The sequence below is a fragment of the Uranotaenia lowii genome, chromosome 3, assembly GCF_029784155.1.
Source record: "Uranotaenia lowii strain MFRU-FL chromosome 3, ASM2978415v1, whole genome shotgun sequence".
Taxonomy (NCBI): Eukaryota; Metazoa; Arthropoda; class Insecta; order Diptera; family Culicidae; genus Uranotaenia; species Uranotaenia lowii.
In genome coordinates this window covers 62015055-62039403 of record NC_073693.1, presented here as the reverse complement: position 1 = coordinate 62039403, position 24349 = coordinate 62015055, and the positions used below count along the sequence as shown (strand labels likewise).

General features: G+C 34.4%; 1 protein-coding gene across 5 annotated transcripts in view; it reads right to left on the bottom strand.

The window, feature by feature from the left end:
* Positions 1–24349, bottom strand: part of LOC129758392 (hemicentin-2) — a 970424-nt gene that overhangs the window by 119161 nt on the left and 826914 nt on the right. For all 5 annotated transcript variants that reach the window (XM_055755895.1, XM_055755894.1, XM_055755898.1 and 2 more), the window contains one exon: positions 6224–6437. In XM_055755895.1, coding sequence (XP_055611870.1) covers positions 6224–6437 — 214 coding nt within the window. The remainder of the gene's footprint in view (positions 1–6223; positions 6438–24349) is intronic.

Here is a 24349-nt window from a genome sequence, read left to right as displayed (position 1 = left end):
GTGGAATCAATCATATCAAGTATTTTATTGTTGAGTTTCGATCTAACCCTCCAAAGCTGTTCGGGTGAATATGACCTGAAGCGCACATTTCAAACATCTTTATCATCATTCCAATATACTGATGGACTGGTAATTTTGACAGACAAATTATGTTCTATGGAAATAATGACCAAATTAACGACAAAAAAATTAAAATTTGAATTTTGAAAATCGGTTTATTAAGAAATGAAATACAGCTTAGCAAAGCCAAAATTGGATGTCGTTTTTTTAAAGTAAGAATTTTTTCTACCGGAAGATCTGTGATAGCGGTCAAAACTTCCATAGGACCTCAACATATATGTACATTTCGGATAGATGGATTCTTGACAATTTCAAACATCAATAAAACACTCAAATACAGAAGAGCTGTCAGAATTTATGAGTATTTTAAAAATAAAATTGATCTGGTAATACATATCGACTTTACTTTGAAATTTTGAGTAGTTATAATGAATTACCTACACAATGAATATAATATCATCATAATCGGTTCACATTTCCAGCCAGGAGAACGACATTTAAAGACATACACCGTTTAAGCCAATTCAGGCTTTACAGACTGAATGTTTTTTCCGCTCCTCCGTACTCTGCGTTTAACTTTTTTTTTATCGCCCGCTGTTTTTAAATTAATTAAAATGAAGTGTGAAATTTGTTCTCTGGACTCTGCCACTGATTCAATCATGTGGAAGTGCATTGGTTGCCCGCGAGTTTTCCATGCATCCTGTGTGGGAGTTGTTATTCAAAGAAACACATTGAGGAGCAAAAAAGTGGATTCCAGTGCGTACCTCTTACCGTGCTGTCAAACTTGCCAGGAGCTCGTTAATGCTAAGCTAGAAATCAACAGTTTAGCTGAAGAACAAAAAAAACTAGCTGAGTTGATTCACAAAAACACGGAGGTGGCGCATCGCTTCGCGCTTCAGCATGATCAGTCAAACATGATCTTAGAGGCGATCGAAGGGCTAGAAATAGCTATGCAGGCCATTAAATTAGAGCTCACTACAATTAATAAAAACAGCACTTTAGCTGGATCTTTCGCTGCGTTGAAAAACCATGCGACATCGCTTTTCGACACGGCTATGTTGACTTCGCAGGAATGCCTAACAAAGTCAATTAATTCAGTGACGTCAGGTCTTTCCAAAGACCTGTGCAACATAAATGAGGAACTCAGTCAGCTACAACAGCTGTCGATGGAAATCGCCTCAAGTTGCACGATTACGTCAAACCCAGTATTGGAGCTTGATATACTGGATGAGTTAAAAACATTATCAGCCAACATAGCCTCTGCCCGTTGTCGTTCTCCCTCACCTCCGACACCAGATTACCCAAGCCTAGATATCGAGCTAAACAGAAAATTAAAATTAAATGACTCAGGTTGGCGACTTCTGGGTACAAAAAAGGTGTGGAAAGCTGACTGGGCAGAGTTCGATATTCGCCAGTCGCGTCGCAGAGAGCAACAAAAAAACGCTGATAAAGCGAAAAAACGAAGAAAACGTCAACGTCAAATCAAACCGATCAAAAAGCCTTCCACTGACAAAGAACTGCTTGCTGCCGCCAAGGTCACGTTTAATAGGAAACCTCAACCGAAAACAAAGATCCCGACCTTCATCAATTTTCAACGTGGAGATACTCTAAACCCTGGACCCTCTACTGTATCATCAAATACACCACCACTGGACTCTGGACCCTCTTCTGTGTCACCTAATACGCCACCACATCATGATAGGCTACCGGCTAGGTTCCCGACTACTGCTGCGGCAACGACTTCACCGTACCAAGCAAATATGTGCACACATCATCCATCGACTTCCATGCCGCCATATGCAACGTTCAATCCGTGTCCCACTTCATTCAGTGCACCCTTTGCCGGCCCCTGCTACCACCATGGCCCTAATGCATTTGATTTCAACAACCCGGTAATGTATCCATATTTTCTGCCCCATCGACGCGTGCCACTATAGGTACTAGCTCTTTGATTAATGTTGACCAAGCGGATCGCGTTACAATTCGTTCGCGCGACCATAGAACATCTTCTGCCCTGAATACATCCGCTATAGTAAATAATAATGAAATTGTGGCTTATTGTCAAAATTTTAACAGAATGCGAAGTGCATCGAAATTGAATATAATTTATAAAAATTTAGCAGCTAGTAGTTATACTATAATTTTGGGAACAGAAACAAGCTGGGATGTAAACATAAAGAGCGAAGAAGTTTTTGGTTCTAGTTTCAACGTGTTTAGAGATGATAGAAACTTTCTTCTTTCTGACAAGAAATCTGGCGGTGGTGTGGTTGTGGCAATCAGCTCTGTCTTCGATTCTGAGCTCATTCCTACGACTAAACACAAAGAATTCGAGCAGGTGTGGGTCAAAGCCCGCATCTTCAATGAAACGCATATTTTTGGGTCGATTTACTTTCCGCCAGAATATGCCATTAAAGAATATTTTCAAAAGTTTCTGTTTGACATTACTGAAATGTTCGCAAATTTTGAGCCCGAATTTAAAATACACCTTTATGGCGACTTTAACCAATCAAGTCTCCAATTCTTAATTGATGAAGATAATGAAAGCATTCTCTTGCCGATCTGTGGTGATAATGAAACACTGCAAATTCTTTTTGATAATCTGGCTTCTTTGTGTCTTAATCAAATAAATCATGTAAAAAATGCCTGTAGTCGATATCTGGACTTATTATTTTCCAATTTGACTGATGATTTTTGTGTTGTAGAAGCTTCAGATCCAATCTGGAAAAACGAGGTCTTCCACACTGCTATCGAATTCTCAATCATATGTCCTGATCAAAAACGTTTACCAGATGATTACGAGTTTATAGAGACGTTTGACTTTTTTCATGCAAACTATAATATGATTAAAACAAAATTACAAGTTGTTGATTGGCAAACAATATTCCGAGCTGAAAACTCAACAGACAATCAAGTGGAGATTTTTTACAAAATTCTTGGTAATATTCTCAATGAATACGTTCCAACAAAATTAAAGCGACGAACAAATAATAACAAAAATCCGCCATGGTTCACGAAAGAGCTTGTGCATTTAAGAAATAAAAAGCAGAAGGCACATAAAAACTGGAAAAAGAATCCATCATTAGTCACTAAGTTAGAACACCAAGAAGCCAGTAATCGACTAGCAATACGCTTAAATACTTCTTTCCAAGACTATAATATAAAAATTGAGCAAAACATAAAATCGAACCCAAGAAACTTTTTTAGATATGTCAATACAAAATTAAAAAATAATAGTTTTCCATCTCGCATGCACTTTGGCAGCGTAGAAGGTCAAAATTCCGACGAAATTTGTAATCTATTCGCCGACTTTTTCCAAAATGTTTACACTAGTTTTTCCGAGCAAGATCGTGATACTTCGTTTTTTAGTTATCTCTCTGATTCAACGGTACTTACTGTAGTAGAATCAATTTCCTTTGAAGAAATATGTAAAACCATTTCTTCCTTAGACAGCACTAAAGGGCCCGGGCCTGATGGAATTCCTCCACTTCTTTTAAAAAATCTAGTAAATGAACTGAGTATGCCATTGTTTCTTCTATTTAACTCTTCATTGAAATCAGGTGTTTTTCCTCAAGTATGGAAAGAATCATTTCTTGTACCCATATTCAAGTCAGGAAAAAAATCTGACATAAACAATTACAGGGGCATAGCCATTTTATCGTGCATACCAAAACTTTTCGAAGCTATAGTGAATGCAAAAATATATAACCAAATTAAAACACTCATTACTGAAAAGCAACATGGATTTGTTAAAGGAAGATCTACAGCCACTAATTTACTCGAGTTTGTTACCTATAATATTAGCTGTATGGATCGCGGTAATTCTGTACAGGCTTTATACACGGACTTCAGTAAAGCTTTTGACAGAATTGACATCCCCATGTTAATTTTTAAATTAAATAAACAGGGTTTCAGTTCACACCTACTGAAATGGATAAGGTCCTATTTAACGAACCGCTCACAAGTTGTTAGATTTAATGGTTCACTTTCAAAAAGTATCTCCGTTACTTCTGGTGTGCCTCAAGGCTCCCATCTCGGCCCCTTATTATTTATTTTATACGTAAATGATATAACTTGTCTTCTCAAGCAGTCAAATGTGCTAATTTATGCTGATGATATGAAACTTTATATGAAAGTGAATAGCGAAGAAGACTTTAGAATCTTTCAAAACGAAGTTAATGTATTTAACAAATGGTGCATTAAAAGTCTGCTCAAACTTAACGTGGCAAAATGTTCAAATATTGTATTTACCAGAAGAAAATGTCAGTCATATGAAATTGTCAAATTGGGAGATGATCCTGTCGAGAGAGTCAACAAGATTAGAGACCTTGGAGTTATATTGGACTCAAAACTTACCTTTGTAGATCACTATAACTCAATAATCCAGAAATCAAACGGTATGTTAGCATTTATAAAACGTTTCAGTTATAATTTTAAAGACCCATACACAATAAAAACATTGTACACAGCTTATGTTAGATCTATTCTTGAGTATTGTAGCGTTGTGTGGTCGCCTTTTCAAATTTTACATAAAAACCGTTTGGAATCAGTCCAGAAACAATTTGTTCTATTCGCTTTACGAAATTTAGGATGGTCTCAGAACCAATTACCTAGCTATGAATCATAAATAATAAATAAATAAATAAATAAATGACGTGGACAACTTAAAATTAACATTTAACATCCAGTACTAAGATGGGAATCGAACCCATGTCATCAGTTGACCAGCGATTACCATCTTACCACGCTAACCTCTCGGCCACCAAGACGTACATTTTCTCATTAAAAAATCAAAAACATATATCCCTCCGAATAATCTGAAAAAACTGAAACTTTGCCTATTGACTAAAAGGTACAATAAATTAAAACTGATAGTGATATCAATATTAGAATGGAATTGAAAATAAAATCCAGATAAGTTTATAATTTTCAAGAAAGTCATTTAGAGTCCAAGAAATAAAATTCGTATAAAATTTTGTTTTTAAAACTGAGCCATCGAGTCACTTTTAAGTTTCAAACCTTGTTCCTATCAACTAAGGACAATTCATTCGAGATAACCTTGGGTTATCCATTTCGTGCAGAATGCTAAAACAAAACCGTTGCATCATTTCCAAAATATGTTTCCAAATGCAGCAAAGGAAAACAACGCGGTAACATTCGATTCTATCTTACAAATTTGCATTCCAAAGCAAACAGCTCCCTTTTCAGCCAACCACTTTCGTATCCAGTGAATTGAAACGTTTTGATTCGATTAGTGAAACATCAACTGGAAACAGGACTGGATCGGATCGTCGGATTTTGGCATCGTCGTTGTCAGTCTACAATTGATGAGTGTCCTGTCCGGGGATGATACCACCTTACATCCTCCGCCCATTCATGATTTGATGCTGCTGGATTTCCCTGCCTGCCTTGGGGATGCTGAAAGCATCACTATCTTCGATAGAAACTCCATTGACAGCCAAAACCGCAACCACGTTCGCCCAAACTTGCTTTGTTATTTCAACATAATGGAAAATGATTCGCCCGGCATTTTCGCCCCGAAACGAAGCTCCCGATACAGCCGTTGGACTTTGTTGTTGTTGTAGTAGATGTCGCTGTTGTTGTTGTTGGTTGGGTGTTCATTAGCCTTTTGGTGTTCTAAGTGGGTGGTGGTGGATGAGGGTTTTGGTTTCTTCGTTAAGTAAGGGCGCTGAAACTGTGCGCGCCATCAGAATGGCTGCGAAACCTGATGGTTTTCTAGCAGTTTTTGATGATGTTGCAAATGATGAGAGTGAAACGAAGCTGCAGCGAAGAAGAAAAAGATCCCTTCATTTTGAAGCCGGTCAGTGGTGAAACGTTAAATTAGCTAAACATCGAAACTAATCAAATTGAACTTGTCGGTCGGGCTTTTCCAATGGCTGATGAAGCGAACGAATTAAGGACCCAACTTTAATTACGAAATATTTTGTAACATTCTTCATCAAATCAAGACACAGTGTCAAGGTCAGTATCAAATATTATAAATTAATCTTTTCCTAATTTAAATTCACTTTGAAAAAATAAAATTTCACCTTAATAAACTTTTAATGGGAAAGAAATATATTTTGAGCATTTCCTTCAGGTTTTCAAGGAAAATCTCTTGTTTCCAAAAAAAAAAAAAAACTACAAAAATATCCAGTCAACCCACCTTTAGACACGAACACGTATATGCTGGCGGGCTCGGTGTTGCTGGCCGAGCAGGTGTAGTTGCCGGAATCGTTGATCTGCGGCTCCCGGATGATGAGCCGGCTTTGCGTCCGAGGGCCCGGGACCGTTTCTATCGAGATGTCCCTCCGCGAGTCGTCGTAGTTAATCATCCGATCGTTCCGCTGCCAGTACACGTACTGTGGCGGTTGGGGACTCTGCAGAATGGAAGAAAACAGTGATTTTTTAGCTGGGAACTTTTCGTTATTAAGTTAGGTTATGTTTTTATAATTATTGAACTTTTTCGTAGGACAGGAATGGAGATAGAGAAGGTTGAAAGGAAAAGGGGAAGCTATCTGGGTCGTCCTCCAAAATCATCCTGGTAAAAATCCGAGGTTCGCTTTCACCAGGGGCGGTCCTAGAGCTGGCTCTTGGGGGGGGGGGGGGGGTGATTTTCCAAATTTTCAAAAATCAGTCAATAACGTATCTAAATATATGGTGGAAAAAAGTTAATTTGGTGAGAGCAAGTGGGGGGAGGGAGGGGGGAGTTTACAGTTTCAAATGAGACTCAAATATTTGCTGCACACCAAACCCTAGCGAAGGACACGTCCATGGGTGGGGGGTTTGCCAAAATAGAGGACAATAAATAGGCAAATTTATTTCCAAAACCATATTCAAACCCAGAATCATCACACAAACTCGAAAAAAATACTGATATAAATCAAAATAAATCAAAATCAAAATTTCAAATCAATTTTATTTCTGGTTAGTCTTTAATAAATTATTCGAAATGTTGGTTCTTATTTTGTATTTAAAAAAATCAAGTATTTTCAAAAAATCAGAAACGAAATGCTAATTAAAATTTTAATAAAGCCATAATTTGAGCCAGAAGAAAAAAAAATCAAATACAACACCAGATTTGATAAAAAATTAAACTTGAATTCTAAAAAAAAATCAGATCAGGTCAGAATAATAGATAATAATTTCAATTATTAACCATATTAATTTAATTGTTTATTTTTTTGATCCATGAGGAAAGAATTGATGAGATGTGATTAAAATGCTTCTAATAAGATTCTAATCTCTAATTTTGAATATCCATACATTTCTTCTAACTTCCTATTTGCCAAGAATTTTCATAATGTTGAAATGTTCTAAGTTATGTTCTTTTAATTTTCACCGATAAGGTCGATAAATTAAATTAACAAATAGAACCACGGTGATTAAACTCTTCATAAATATGAAGATAAAAAGATTAGTTTTGGACATTTGAAAATTTTTGATTTTTTTTTTTCAAATAAAAACGTCTTACCAAAATAATTCAAGAGATAGCATTTTGGTGTCTATGTTCTAATGATTGATTTAGTAGATTTTGATGCGCTGAACTCGAATATTCAATTAGATTTTATTTATTACCTTTCCTTTTGGTGATATGAAGTTTATAATTTTTTAAATGAATCAGTTTTGAGTGAAGTCAATCATTGATAACTAATGAACTGACAAGTTAACATGAAAAAAAAAACTGATTCTGAGAAATCTACAGTTTTTAATAAATCGGAAAGACAAGTATTCCAAACATTACTTAAGAAAGTTTTTAAAAACAAAGATTTTATTCCATTCAAAAAAAATTGCTTAGGTCTAAAAATCAATTTGGTTTCTGCTTTGAGAAATATCTTAAATTCAATGTGGTCATTACTTCTTTAAACATTCGTTAAAAGTCTATTATTTTACAGAATTGGGAACAGTAAACAAACAGAAAACTTCATTTTCTTTCCACAGAAGTCAAAATTACTTGCGTCTTTGGGGATAGAAATGTGGTATTAACCCATATTTCGAATTTTCATTGTAATGTTTAAAAGTTTTGTCAGAAAAGTGCAGAATTTACTTAAAAAATTTTAACCTATTTGAAAATAATTTCGGGCACCAACAAAAATCAAAATTAGCTCATAAGTTCCTTTCATAAAAAAAATGTGATTTCTGTGGACTTGTGAATTGATAAATACCCTTTTGAATGTGGAGTTAAACATTTAGATAAAAATAGAGGCTGAAAATGCGTTCTTGAAAAAAAATTTCATATCAGCATAAAATTTGTAATAATTCAAACAATTTTTTTTATCTAAATGATTAATCATCAAAGTAATAGATGAACTTGATAAGATACACTTCTTTTAAAAAAAAAAACAATATTACACGAACATGATGCAAACTGCTTCTCTTCTTCCCTTCAAATTTCATTGAACTAAATTTGAGGTTTGTATTTTAAAAAATTTGAAATTATAGAAGTCTTACAAACTTTCTCTACATACATATTTTGATATCCTTTTAAACAACTTATGCATCCCTTTATAAAACAATCTTGAGCGATAACCTTGTTCCCGAGAAAACAGTCGAGTGAAGACGGGATATTATTATCACTGGTTTAATCTCATCTGGGAAAAATTAATACATAGGCATGTTTTCGGAGCCTATGTTTTAAAAACTGCTTTTGGAGGTTTATTCTTGAACTCAATTTTTATCAGATTTTGTTCATCACCTCTAATTTTAGAAGTAGAATTTTTGATATTTTTAGAAAATTGTATAGATATGAATGTATAAAAAATGTATGAAAGAAACATATGTGGTCAGCAAATTTAATTAAACACTGTAAGTGCCTTAACAAAAGTAATTTGGTGAAAATCGGTCTAGGGAATTTCAAGTAACAGCTGTTTTAGTTTGGCGGACCCAATTTTTCCAATTTTAAGAATTTAACAAATTAATAAATTCTTTTATTTTAACAATCACCCCCACGGAGTGGAAAATTTTGAAAATTCGAAAGAACACCCACTAGGAAAAGTTCGAAGTTTCTATAGAAATTCCAGCGTTTGCGAGTATTTTGTAACGGTTTTTTGCCGCTTGGGGGGGGGGGGGGGGGGTGATCACCCCAATCACCCTCCCCCCATAGGACCGCGCATGGCTTTCACAAGCATTGAAGTCGATTTTATATCAGGATCCGATTTTCGTTGTTTGGATAAAATTGAATGGGTGTTGTGGTATACAAATGTTGCATCCTTGCATCTAATCCTGCTTTTGCATGATGTCCCGTTTTACGGTACCTTCGTGTTGAGATATCCGTTACTAAACTTTCTAGATTTTAAACAAATAAAAAACATCCTGAAGATGTTCTGTAGTTATTGTATTATATTTGTTTAAAAACAATTCACAATGCGTGTGGATGTGTACTGGCTTTAAAAAATTGCTTTCTAATGCCCGTTTCTCCAATGCGATGATTTCTGTGAAGACTTCCAACGAAGACGTTATTGATTCGCTCAAATTGGCTTTAAAGAACGAAATCCGTGAAATGATTCTTCAAGAAATTAGAGCGGAGATTAGAACCAATTTATCTCCTCTGAAAAATCTCGGAACTCCAGTCACTGGTCGCTCCGATAATCGACTGATCGTTCCTACTTTTAGTGTTAAGCGCCAAAGAACCGAAGGCTTTCGTGCTGATACTCCAAACCGACGCTCTACACCTCGTTTGTGTGCAGTAGGTACGAATTCAGCAGACGCCGATATCTCTGCACGCCAGCCTGACTCGCGAAACGCCTCGACATTCACGTATCAGGAATAGGGCCTAAGGTACCAGAAGAACGGGTCATCGAAATGATGCGTTCACATCTTGACGCGAGTGTAACTAATGTTACAAAACTTTTTCCCAAGGGAAGGTACCTTGACTCACTAACTTTCGTGTCCTACAAGGTAGAAGCGCCATTGCATTTAAAAATCAAAGTCTTTCCACGGAAACATGGCCGGTTGGAATTCGTTTTCGTGAATTTACCACCGAACGCAATAACAGGCCGGGGTTTTCGTGGGAACCGAAACCCGAAACACCAGCAATGACCGTCAACAGTATAACACCGTACGTGAGTTTAACAACTAATAATGAAACCTTGTCGGAATCAACCATACCCGTGGTAAACTCAGACCTTCTTCAATGTTCGATGCCCGATTCTAATAATCAGATCTCCTTGACTCTTTCGCCGACTCAACTTCTCCGCCGGAATATCTCTTTAATAAAGAGTCTTTATACTACCAAAATGCGGGTGGTATGCGAACAAAGACTGCTGCTTTCCACAACGCGCTTTCTGCCAGTGATCATGACTGCATTTTAATCACCGAAACTTGGCTAAATCACAAGATTCAAGACAGTGAGCTATCATCGAACTATAATATTTATCGTTGTGACCGCAACTCTGAGACGAGCAATGCTCAACGAGGAGGAGGCGTTTTGATCGCTGTGAAAAAAGAGCTGAATGCAATTCCTGTCGCCCTGCAAAACTGTGAACATCTGGAACAAGTTGTAGTAAAAGTAAAGATTGGCACGAGCTCGCTCTATCTGTGCTGTATTTTTCTTTCGCCAAACAGCTGCCTCCGTAACTACGAATCCCATTCTGCCACTGTTCAACAAATAGAAAACATGACCACCGCGCTTGACTCAGTAATCGTTGTCGGGGATTATAATCTTCCTCATCTACAATGGACCTACGATCAAGATCTTAATAGTTATCTGCCAACAAACGCTTCATCTGAAGCTGAAATACTATTAACTGGAGCAATGTTTTCCGCTGGTTTATACCAGATCTGCAGCATAACGAACAACAATCAGCGTTTCTTAGACCTTGCGTTTGAAACCGATCCCGCCAACATGTCAATTTTCGAATCACCAGTTCCAATTATTCCTGTAGATCGTCATCATAAACCTGAACGAAGCATCTTATGCTTCGAAATTGATCAAGAACTGAGCCCCTTAGAAGAGCCCATCGGCGAACTTGATTTTGATTTCAAGAGGTGTAACTTCGATCTGGTTGCGGCTGCGCTCGACTCAACAAACTGGGAATTTCTGGAAGAAGCAAGCAATGTGGAGTCCGCCATTGAATTTTTTTATTTTAAAATTTACTCTATTTTCAAACAAAATGTACCCCTGAAGCGCCAACTGAGAATCAAATCAACGAAGCATGCCTGGTGGAATGCCGATCTTAGAAGATTACGTAATCAGCTACGAAAGGCCCGAAAACTTTCTAATCGGTATCGTTCTGAAAATTGTAGATGTTACCTTAGACTCCTGGAACGTGAATTTGAAAATCTGAACAACGTGCATTACCGCCAACACATCTTGCGTCTCCAGCAAAACCTCAAAAATGATCCCTCATCATTTTGGAAGTATTTCAACAACAAGAAGCGTAACGCCATTATACCTCCAGAGGTGAACTATAATGGTGTCACTGCTAATAGTCCAACCGAGTCGGCTAATATGTTTACAGACTTTTTTCGAAGTGTGTATTGCTCTGCTGATGTAGGCCAAGACAACAGCTACCTAGACTCTTTGCCTTCCTATGACATTAATTTGCCTTTACCGTGCTTCTCTGAACAAGATGTTTACGAAAAGTTGTCCGCTGTTGATCCAACTAAAGGTTCAGGTCCTGACTGCATACCGCCATCGATTTTAAAATATTTTGCTGCATCCCTAGCTGGTCCGATTTGCAGTGTTCTATATTGGTCACTTAATGAACGATCGTTCCCTAGCGCGTGGAAAATCGCTGCTATTTCCCCAATATATAAATCGGGAAATGCACACAAAGTCAAAAATTACCGCCCCATCTCAATTCTGAATTCTTTTTCCAAAGTATACGAAGCTTTGATGCAAGAAAGACTGTACGCCGCCGTTAAACCGTTCATATCCGAATCACAGTATGGCTTTGTGAAGAAGAGGTCGACTGTTAGCAACTTAATGTGCTACGTAAGCTCAATCAGTAATAGCCTGGAAAAAGGTTGTCAAGTGGACTCGATTTATATCGATTTTGCAAAAGCTTTCGGTCGAGTCCCGCACGATTTACTTATCAGAAAGTTGGACCGACTTGGTTTTCCAACTTGGTCACTCGAGTGGATCATGTCTTATCTCACAAATCGCTGCGCTTTCACGAAAATAAATGGATCAAGATCTAGTATATTCGAAACCCCGTCAGGAGTATCCCAAAGAAGCCACCTCGGACCGCTACTTTTCATTACATTTGTAAATGATCTATGTCCACTCCGACAAGCTCCTGCATGCTGAAGATTTGAAGCTTTTTAGGAGGATTCATAGTAATATAGATTGTATGGCACTGAAAGCTGATATCGCTAGGCTTGAATGCTGGTGCCGCTTGAACGGGATGCAGGCTAATGCAAAAAAAAAAAATGCAAGGAAATCATTTGGATCAGATTTTAAAAAAGATTTAAGAAGGATCAGGATCAGGATCAGAATCTTCTTAGATAAGGAATACGATCACGATCGAGATCACATTTTGCAAGGTTGGAAACTAAAGTGTCCATTTCCCAGCCAGAAAGCGGACGATTCTTTTCCCGGGAATTCCTTAGATCCCGGAAAAATTTATAAAGAATGTTATATCCTTCTACAGCGGAATTAGCGGAGTTCTTAATTTTTGTTCCAAGTATTGTAAAATATTTCAAATTACAAAAATGTTTTAAAACCCCCAGGAAAAAAATATTAAAATGTTTTTATTCTTTAACTGATCAAAACATTATAGTTTTTGTGTTGCGAAAAATCCTAACTTACTTCTAACTTACTTACTAACATAGTTATTACACTTTATACACTTCCTTCGATTAAAAAAATTAGACTTAAGAAAACATTATTCAAATAACATAATCAAATTACATTGTACATTAAACTTGTTTTTCTTTGCTTAAAAAAATATAATATAATTGAGAAAAAAATTTCACAATTGAAGAAAGTTGTTGGCTTGCGAAGGGATATTCATCGCATATCGTAAATTTTCTGATAAAACTTTAATTTTTTTAGTTTTTTTTTGTTGATGTTTGGCTTCTGTTCACAGTTTGCGAAATCGTAAATTCTAAATCGATATCGATTTTTCAAAAGTGTGTGTGCGCAAACTGCTAACAAATGCAGTTACTAGCATAAACGTATAAAATTTGCTATTCTACAGCTAAAAATATGATCCTTTTTATTTATTTTTTTATTTTAGTGTGTTTGATTCTTTTTTAAAAGCGAATAGCTTTTTTATGAGCGTGTAATAACGCCATCTTCATCCCGGAAGCGAGAAATAATTTTTGTTAATTTTCAAGTGGCGAGGTCGTTCCCCCTTCAAATTTTCTTCGCGAGCTTAAAGACCAACAGTAATTACGGGATCAAAAAAGGGCAATATTTTATTTTCAAATTTTCAAGCAAAAAACGCAAAAAAATGCTTCTGTGGTGAATGATCCAAAAGGCGAACAGTCATAATGCATTTCAAAAAAGCGCTCGCGTTTTGGCGTATATACAAAATGAGAAAAAAGGGCCAAAAAGTTTCACATAACAATCAAGGAAAACTTGTGTTTACCTATCGCGGAATGAAATTATGCTCATTTTAAAGCAGTTTAGGTACTGAGTCAGAAATATGATAAGATACAGCGAAAAAGGCAAATGATTATATTTTCTGAAACTTCAAATGCATTTTTCTCAAAACAAAGGTCTTTGCGTATTGGCCCTTTTCAACAATCGATAGCGAAATGACTAGTTTCTCATAAAAGAGCTTTCCACTCATTTCCGTAGTGTTTTTTTTATGTCATATCTTTGTCTGTACTGTAGATGGGTTCTACAGATTCGTATTTGTTCTTTTTTTTTTACATGAGCTTTTTTTTGTTTTCAAACCTTTAAAAAATTAAATCTTAACCATAAACACATTTAAAAACAATCGTATTCCTTGCTGCAATTTAAGGTTTCCCGAAAGTTTTTGGTTCTTGGATGGACACTCAATAGGAAACCCACTTTTTTTTAACTTTGAACACAACATCAAATGCTAAGTATCGATTAGCTTTTGCAAAAGATTTCTCGTTTTAAATTTTTTTTTCTTTGATAGAATATATTTGAAAGAAAATTTCACATAAAAACGGAATGAAATCTAAATGGGCGACCTTTTAAAGAATTTTCTAGATATTCACATTGTTTGCGAATTTTAGACTGTTTATCAATTTAATTTCCAGAAAAATTCATCCGAATTTAACTAATTAGAATGGCAAAAGGATACGAGAAATTTATCAGGCTAGACGGTTCATTATGTCGTTTTTTTTTCAAAATTTTGATATTGCTGTTTGGGATGAATATTAACTTCGTCAAATTCACTTATTTAGTAAAAGTGTTTGTATTATCGAAAAACATATGATGGTCAGGTTAAAGTTTCTGTAAAACAAACTTCTGACGGTCGCCAAAGGAGAAAAAATTTCTTGGGAATATAATATAATTTTTAGTTTTTTTTATAAAAAATAATGCACCCTGAAACATTGTTTTGGAAAATGAAGATTTTTCAAGAGTATTTTTCGAAAACGAATGAACAAAAGTCTCATTCTTATTTTCAGAACTCGAAATACATTCCTTGTCTTAGTTTTAACTCCGTTCTTTCGACAAGTAGCTTTCTCATAAAAATCACACCAACCAAGCCATAAACAGGAGGGAACCCGTTAATAACCCCAAAGACTCTGGCCACCATCAACTACTGCAAGTTGTATGGAACAAAGTACCCTCCCATTGAGTCCTTCAAAACTGACAACCGAAGACATTGAGTGTCCCATTTAATTAGTCTACTCCTTTCAGACGAACTATTGTGCATTTTCTGCTACTGGTGCTGCATGGTTGAAATGCTGCCGTTTTTCCATAGAAACTCAAGGACCTTCTCAGGAGGAGTTGAATGTATAAAGTATGAAAGAGTGCAAGAACTCGATGACATCGACAACGATTAGTGTCAGTGGCACATCCTCTGAGAAGGAGGTTTCTTACTCCTAGCTGCGTGCCCTTATAAATAGTTGGTCCTCACCCAAGACAAGGGCTTATGAATGAAGGAAGGGAGTCAGTTTTTTTCGTTTTGCCACGAGATTTTCCATCAACCCATAGTTTATGGGGTGGTAGGGCATTCGGAGGGTTTTTGGCGCGCTGTATCGTGAAAATTACTTGCCAAACGACAAAGTTTCGTTATTAATTGGCGTGCAACATCTGGAGGATGCCTGGCGTCGTCGTCGTTGTTGCTCCTTGGCGCGAAATAGTAGCTACTAGATACTTACAACAAGCTAAAGCTCTGGAATAAATTGATCCGTTTTCGTCAGACAGGACGAGCTTGTACATAAAATCTTTTCTCCTGTGGATGTTGACTGGTGATTGAATTCAACTTTTGTGTACCACCATTCTTTTGAAGTCTGAAATTAATGACTGTAATTCATTCTGCACCGAAGTTTGCAATAGATTTTGGTTCATCGTTCGGCGAAAGGTGTCTCAGGGGAAAACTTATAAATTGATCTGATGTGATGGACGCAGATGAATGGTTTACTTGTTGAATTTATTAATTCAGCTTAAGCTGCATATTTTGTACCAGTTGAATTAAAAAAATTATACACTTTAAATCATTCCATTTCAGTCATTTTTGTAAATTTGAAAAATTGTCAGATTTGCGTTTTTTTCATTCTTGTCATATTTGTGATTCTTGTCATTTTGGCAATTTTTGTAATCTTTGTCAATTTTGTTAAAAATACAGTTTTTTTCAATTTAGTTAAAAATGTCATATTTGTCAATTTTGTTTAAAATGTTATTTTTTCATCTTTGTCATTTTTGTCATTTTTGTCATTTTTGTCATTTTTGTCATTTTTGTCATTTTTGTCATTTTTGTCATTTTTGTCATTTTTGTCATTTTTGTCATTTTTGTCATTTTTGTCATTTTTGTCATTTTTGTCATTTTTGTCATTTTTGTCATTTTTGTCATTTTTGTCATTTTTGTCATTTTTGTCATTTTTGTCATTTTTGTCATTTTTGTCATTTTTGTCATTTTTGTCATTTTTGTCATTTTTGTCATTTTTGTCATTTTTGTCATTTTTGTCATTTTTGTCATTTTTGTCATTTTTGTCATTTTTGTCATTTTTGTCATTTTTGTCATTTTTGTCATTTTTGTCATTTTTGTCATTTTTGTCATTTTTGTCATTTTTGTCATTTTTGTCATTTTTGTCATTTTTGTCATTTTTGTCATTTTTGTCATTTTTGCCATTTTTGTCATTTTTGTCATTTTTGTCATTTTTGTCATTTTTGTCATTTTTGTCATTTTTGTCATTTTTGTCATTTTTGTCATTTTTGTCATTTTTGTCATTTTTGTCATTTTTGTCATTTTTTGTCATTTTTTGTCATTTTTGTCATTTTTGTCATTTTTTTCATTTTTGTCATTTTTGTCATTTTTGTCATTTTTGTCATTTTTGTCATTTTTGTCATTTTTGTCATTTTTGTCATTTCTGTCATTTTTGTCATTTTTGTCATTTTTGTCTTTTTTCACAAATTTTTCCTCAATTTTCTTCTTCATTTTGGTTTTTTTATCTTAAATCTTTCTTTCATGTTAAATTACCCCGATTCTCTTGTTGTAGGTCTTGAATTTTATTCGTTAACTTTCTAATATTTTTTCCTCTTCCACAACAGTAATTTGCTCTAAATTTCAAATGTTGTTCACGAGCAATTACATTTTTTCCACCACTAAGTAAGTTCCATTGAAGACCAATCCTCTAATATCGTTTCACTTTAATGGTTCTCCCGAGAGTGCAAAGCAATCGAAAAAAGTTCCTCCCAAGCCGAGAATGTTGCACATTTAATTTCCAAAACCACAATCACCATCAAAACGGGAACAACAAGCTTCTCGAAAAACAATGCCTTGGTGGTTTCACTTTTCTGCAAAAAGAATCATAGCTTTTCCAACACGATTTTTCCTGCCAAAAAAAAAGTAGCCCAAAATAGTGTGGAACTGTTTGTGAGAAATCTTCCACGTTTCGTTTTGGCTGGCTGGTGAGAAATGAAACATAGAACCTACAGAACGGAAATTTATTCGCTACAATTTTTTTTTGTGTGTGGGTGTTCTCCTGTTTCTAAGCGCCTTTTAATCCTGTCGTCACATTTCTGTTCCTGTCCTTTGCAACTGGTTCCCACTTTATTGCCAACTGCCGGACACAAGCGGATCAACACTTAGGGTGGTTGTGGAATTGAATTGTGACGAATTAAATTTTTCTGTGTTCACTTGTATTGCTTTTGTCTTAATAATCTGATAATTCAAACTGTGTCCATAAACATTCAACCTAGAAATCCAATTTAAAATCGATCTGACCAATGCAATTATTTGTTAAATATAATCGAACCCCTATGGAATATTCAAATTTAACCCAGTTAAGGGGGGGGGTAGGGTCTAACACTTTCAAAAAATCGATTTTTTAATTTTTTTATTTTCTTATTGTAAAACATTTCAAGAATGTTGTGTCAAATTTTCAAGTCAATTGAAGCAAAACTGTAGAAGTTATAGGCCTTTATCTCCTCCTATCTAATACTGCAAGAAAGCAAGAGCAGAAACTTCGAACGCGTTTTTCTCGAAAGCACATTTTTAAAGTCCGTGGACATCGTCATTTGAAAACTACTTATCCGATTCTTTTCAAATTTGGAACATAGTTTCTACATATAAAATACCAGACCCCAACGTTTTTCTTTTTTGATTTTTTTACTTTGGGGAGATTTTATAGGTGAAAAATGGCGGATTTTTAAGTGAAAAATCGTAGTTTTTACTTCAAACAGCCACAAAAATTTCATAAAAATATTTTTAAGTTAAATAAAAACGTTGGGGTCCAGAAAAACATCTATTAAAAATATTTTGCTCTGATTTTTTGAATTCAGATGATTCTGTGCTGAGATACAGTGTCCACCGCAAATCCTGTTTTCTAAAAGGCATCCTCGAAAATGCTCCGTCACCGGCTCATTTTTCAATATTTTTCTACGAAAAAATTACTAAATGTTCTTTTAACAATGCTTTGTATAATGCAAAAAATTTGAATACATTAGTTTGAACGATAGCTCTAGAAAAAAATCGTGAAAATGGTGTTTTTTTATACCCGTTAGACCCTACCCCCCCCTTAATGAGGCTGGGGGGATTTGGGAGAAATTGACAAGCTCGAAGATTTGTTCCTCTGAACATTTGTTTCGGATCTTCTTTAAAGTCTGTTAGTATCACTTAAGATTCTGGGAACGAGCCTTTTTAACTATTTTTTATTTAATATTGTGAGAACAAGTGTTTAAATTTAAATTATCAAAAATTTATCTTCCATTTTGAAACATTATAAGCAACCCCCTAGATCAGTTCGAAAAGGGAGAGCAACCAAAGCCTTTTCGTTATTTTCATGCACAACAATCCGACCCAATCCGGAAATGGGCCCATGTGGCCTCGTGAAACTCCCTTCCTCTAGCATCATTCTGATCCATTTGCCAAAAATCCGAACCATCCATGGTCCCTTCATACCGCTTAGTTCCGTTCCAGTCGGTTTCCGGCGGCTCTGCTACAAAAATCGTTCTAAAAACGACGACGACGACGTCCTATCACTCTCAACAGTTTTCGTACGAAGGGCTTCCACCAAATGTATGTATGTATTTGTGTAGATTGGCCACCATCGCGCTCAATAACGGAAAGAAATTAAAACAACATTCCCGAGATTGCGATTATTGCGCGGTTCGGTTGATCTTTCTCGTATAACATAGCGTATAACAGAATGGCTAGTGTAGCCCCTGGTTTAGTCTGAATGGCCGACATCAGGAGCTATCTAATATTATTATGGTTTCAACTATTCATTTGGCGATTGAAAGAGATTCTTTGTTGCAAATTAATTGAAAGTTATCTAAAAATTAAGCTTCATCTTGAATTTTCAAGATTACAAAAATGTTTATTAATAAACATTGAATCCTATTTAGATGACAATAAACTTTTTTAGAATTTATTTATTGTATAAAAAAGTTTCATAACCTAATCATTTTACTTAAAAGTTGAAAATTGTGCTGTTTTTGCTCTAAGTGTCTCTAAGTCAGGAATAATAAATGGCAAAAAATTAGCTGAAATTCTGGTCCTTCTGGCTTCTATTTTTAGTGAATTTCATCTGCTGAAGCCATTTCCAATGTTTATTTCTTAATCATTACCATCACATAAAGAAGTTTGGCTTCATTCCAACAGAACCTTTCCCTGGATTACAGCAGCAAATCGATTTAGTGATTTTTCGCTTTCTCTGAAGAAAGTCAATCTTCAAAGAAGAGGTGATATAAATTTCGCAGTTTTTTTTGACTGGACTTTTTTTTTAGAAAAAACGAAAGACTGGAGAAAGCATAGATTGATTTGTTATGATAATCTAATGGAAACAGCACCAAACAAGCACGATGTTTCGTAGAAGAATTTATGAGTTCTTGATATTTATCAATCAATGACACAACTGTTGAACGACGAGTTCAGCTTGGGTTATGTATGTTTATCTGATTTGTAATTCTTTATGATCTCTTAATGATACTTATTACGATTAATATAATTGCGATTGAGCAATTGTTTTGTGACACTTCAATACAGGGCTTGTTATAAGGGAACAACAGATCTTTAGAAGTTCATCAGATTTATATAAAGGTAAACAAAAACATGTCAAAGGAATGTATTCTCTGTCCTACTCATGGGAGAACAGTTTCTTTTTGTTTAATTTACTTCTTTTAAAAGGTTATTTTCATATATCTCAAAACATTGTTCGTATTTATTTATTGGGTTGAAGCTCTTCGCAGATACTGAACTCAGATATATTAAAAACAGTCTTTTCTTGTCAAAAATGCTTATTCATTAGAGAAAACTTGCAGATAATGTTACTGTTGTTTTTTATTAAATTGTATTTGAATTATTAGTTTCAAATCTGAAATATTCCTTTTTTATTTTAAAGAAATACTGAAAAACCCATGATTTTATTTTGATTTTTACGACTTTTATATTGAAGAATATAAATCGCAGTTTTGAGACTACATTCTATTTTTGATTCGGTCTCCTGTGGCAGTAATTCAAAGATATATGTATGTTTATTTTGAAACCTATATCAAAAAGTTTCCGTACAAAATTTGGCACGGTATTGAAACTATTCATGTTATTAGAAATATTTTATGAAATAAAAATTTTAGTCATATTAATAACCAACAATAATTGATTTTGATTCTGTTATATCTAATTCAAATGTTCTATCTAATTGTTGATCATACTTGAGTTGTTCAAAATTGATTAACAAAAAAATTGAAAAGGTCGATTGCGAAGCATGAAGTTTAATTTAATAAGGAATGTATTTTTAAAATCCAATGAAGAGAAAACTTAATCTTCCAAATTTTGCATGGACAATTAAAGACTCTCATGTTTTTCAAAAAGGTTTAAAATCATTACTGTGAACAATATTATAAGCGATTAACAAAAAGTACCATCAAAAAGGTGCAGAAAAGAACGCTCTTCAAAATAAAATTGGAAGGAGCGCCGATTAGTATTTTAATGATTCAAACTAGTAATCATCGTTTCTTACGATTTAAAAATTTCAAATATGCATTCAAAATTTAGATTTGACTTTGAAATCCAAAAAAAAAAAAACATAAAATAGAGCTACAAAAATTGCAATAACTGTTTATTGGAACTCACTGAAAACCTCATGGCATGATCAGAGGGTGGCTCCAGAGAGTTTATAAATCTACAGAAGAAAATGTAGAAACTTGATCCCTTTTTCTTGTTTTCATCAGATCTTTTTTAAGAAAAACTGCAGATCAACGTTTTTTGCATTTTGATAAACTGCTGCTATTCGCAAGACTGTCCCATATGCATTTTCGTCATTTTTCAGTTTATCTCAAAAATCGTTCAAATACAGTTAGTTCTTCAATTTAGACTAAAAACTTTCATAACTTTGTTCTCAACATATGTGAAAAAATGCCAAGTCATGTCTGTTCCATATGAAATATTCCCGCAAAGCTGTCTCATATGTCAATTTTTATAGAATGCTTTAAAATTGCTCCTCTTATTAATGAAATTTTACAAATATTCATATAATGTGTGCGACAAAATAAACAATCATTTAAATTACGAAAGTTAGACAAGATAAAACAATACAGTAAAGTTAATATAACAAATTGCATAATTTTTACAAGCTAAGTTTAGCCTCATGAGTAAATTCCACCAAACTGTTTTTTTATATTTCGCATGAAGCCTCATGAATTGCTCGTTGTTAAACATGGAAAATAGTCAGCAACCAACCACATTTTTTTAGGTTTTTGTCACTTGTTGCTCGGACTTTCATTAAATTTATTAACCAAAATACGCGTACCTGGTAGCATACGCGTAAGTCATATTATATTGATTTTTCTAATTAAATATTTGCAGCCAAGATGCTTTGCTGTTTCTGATTCAGCATTAATTTCATTTTTAGGTATTTATAGTCTTTCTTAAAAGATAATCGATCGAAAAACTTTCCAAAAGATGAAGGTTTAGGTTGTTTAATTCATGGAACGCTGTTATTCCTTTTATTTTAGACCTCAATTCTTAAAATAAACTTACGTTATCTTTATCTAAATATGCCATAAACATCATTTCATACCTATTTTCATCAGTAAAGAACCAGTAAAGTGAACAATACAGATAGAGAAAATCAAATGATCAACTGACAAAAAAAAGCCAAATATGAGACAGCTTTGCGGGTACATTTAATACGTATTCGAAATATACTCGCAAGGTTGCCCCATCATTATTTTCTTTTCTGCATCAACAACTTCCAAAGCAAAAAAAAAAAACATTGGACGAAAATCTACAACAATTATTTTAATATCTGTGGAGAAAGAAATAGAAAAGGTAAAGTTTCAACCGCAGAAGGAAGTGACTGGATAAATATAAGTCATTGAATGAATATTAATAATTTCGTAATCAACATCCATTCAGTAGAGAAACACATCTTTTTGGATTCGAGAGATCACTGAACCCCCAACATACATTTTGGAATATTTTTTCTTTAAACAAATTGAGAATTTACTATTGTTTTGAAAGTATTGCATTTAGAAGTTCATCGATTGATTGACTCTATCGATTCATGTATTGCAATAAATATTTTAATAATAATTTTTTCGTGTGGAAAACATTTAAAAATGATAAAAAAATCTTCAAATCACATTTTGTTAGATTTTTCAAACAAAGAGCAATAACAAAAATAGATAAGATATAAGATATTAAATATAGCTGAGGAATCAAGCAATGTTTGTCTGTCTGTCTGCAAAAGGTAACTTTTTTTGGAACTCACTTGAAATGTCATGGCATGAGTAGAGGGTGGCTCCAGAGAGTAAGGAATGTTCCCTAATGACTCGGAAACTACTGAACCAATAATCAAGAAATTTGGTATCTTAGACTTTTTGAGGCAGAAGGTCGTTGAATTTATAGTTACAAACTTCTATACAAGAATTTTATAAAAGAAGAGACAATCCCTACAATTATTTGAATTTTTTTTACAAAACGAAATTTATACATGCATGATAAGATGATTTGATGTTTTGATGGCTTAGTTTCGATAAGTTCAGTTACAAAAAGTATTGAAAATCCCATTTTTTGGCGAAAAGTTGGGGTCCCATATAAAATCCATATAAAAAACGACAGAACTCGCACAATTTTCAAGCTATTTTTGTCAAATTTGGCACTCATCTTTCCTTCTAAGTTATTAGTTGGTTTGAAATATTATGGGACGTTGTAAGGAAGGGGTTTCTATACAGTTTTGCCTTTCTTTCAGAAAGGTATAGTTATCGGTCGATTTGGGAAATCATTAATTATGGGTCTTAGATATACCTTTATAGGTACCTATCGAATCAGCTCGACGAGTTCAGACGATGTCAGTGTATTTGTGTGTGTTGTTGTGATTTTTTGTAAACTTTGTCAACACGTTTTTGCGAAACTGGGAAGTACAATAAAAATGATTTTTGTCTTAAAAAATTTGATTTTTTTCCCTCTTCAATGTATAAAAGAAAGAAAAAAAAACAAAATAGTTTGAAAAAAAATTTTTCATAGTAATTATCATCAAATCATCACTCCAAAAAACGTGTCAATTTGGCTTGCTAGCCACAACCAGCAATCACTAAAATGAAGATTATCGTGTATATGACGTCATATACACGATGGGCGCGTTCGCTACACGCTATTCGCTACACGATGGGCGCACTCCACTCCCACTCATGATGTCTTCATGACGACAAAACGAGCGGTAGTAAAGGGAGTAAGAGTTCTTATATCATAACAATTTTAACTTTTTTACCAGCTCAGTGTTAACCGAACCGGTCGCAAAATTTTTGAAGCCGAAACATATTGTGAGAATTTGGAGTTTCATAAAGGGGTACAACCCCGAATTGCCATATCAAACCGATGGGTGTAGGGTTCAACACCGCATTTTTCTGCAGCGATGGCTGGCTTCGATACGTCGAAGCAAGCGTGAATCTGTTAGATAATTTTGTAGAAAGTTTGAAAAAGGGCGAACGCACCAAATGTAAACAAACATAGCGTAACATTTCATAAGGGCGAAACTTTCAGTTAGCTCGAAAAAAAAAACGCTTTTGAAACTTCGGAACATCTAATCAAATCCTATTTCAAAAATCGACGCTATCTATTGGCCCTACCCGGATAAAAAAATCCAATTTTAAATAGGCGTAATTTCGCGTTCAAAAGAAAATGCATCAACAAAAAGTTTCACCCAATTTAATTTTATCAACTGTTTTAAAGTTTAAAGTGATTTTTTGTACAGACGTGTTAATTTCAAAATGTTGAATTCCCTGGACTTTAAAGTATTTCTGATTTTAAACTTAACTAAAAAAAATCGGGTCCAATAGTGAGTTTCAGAATTCAGATTAAAATCCACAAATTCAGATGCAATCCAGCACTACTAGACGATTTTCAAAACAAATTTACAAAACCGACATAATGGACAAAAATGTCAAAATAGTCAATTACTACAAAAATGACAATTGTTTAAATTTTCTTAAATTACAAAGTGTATCAAATTTACATAATTGATAAAATTGATAAAAATTACAAAATAGACAACATTCACAAACTTTAATCAAGTTTTAACAAGCCTGACGTATTTCGCAAATATGGGAAAAATTGACAAAAATTGACCAAAATTGACCAATTTTGAATGGATTGACATAAATTATAACATTTACAAAATTGACAAAACTGGATAGATAAAATGAATATAAATCATAAAACTGAAAAAGTTTTCAAAATATGCAAAATTGACAGAATAAATA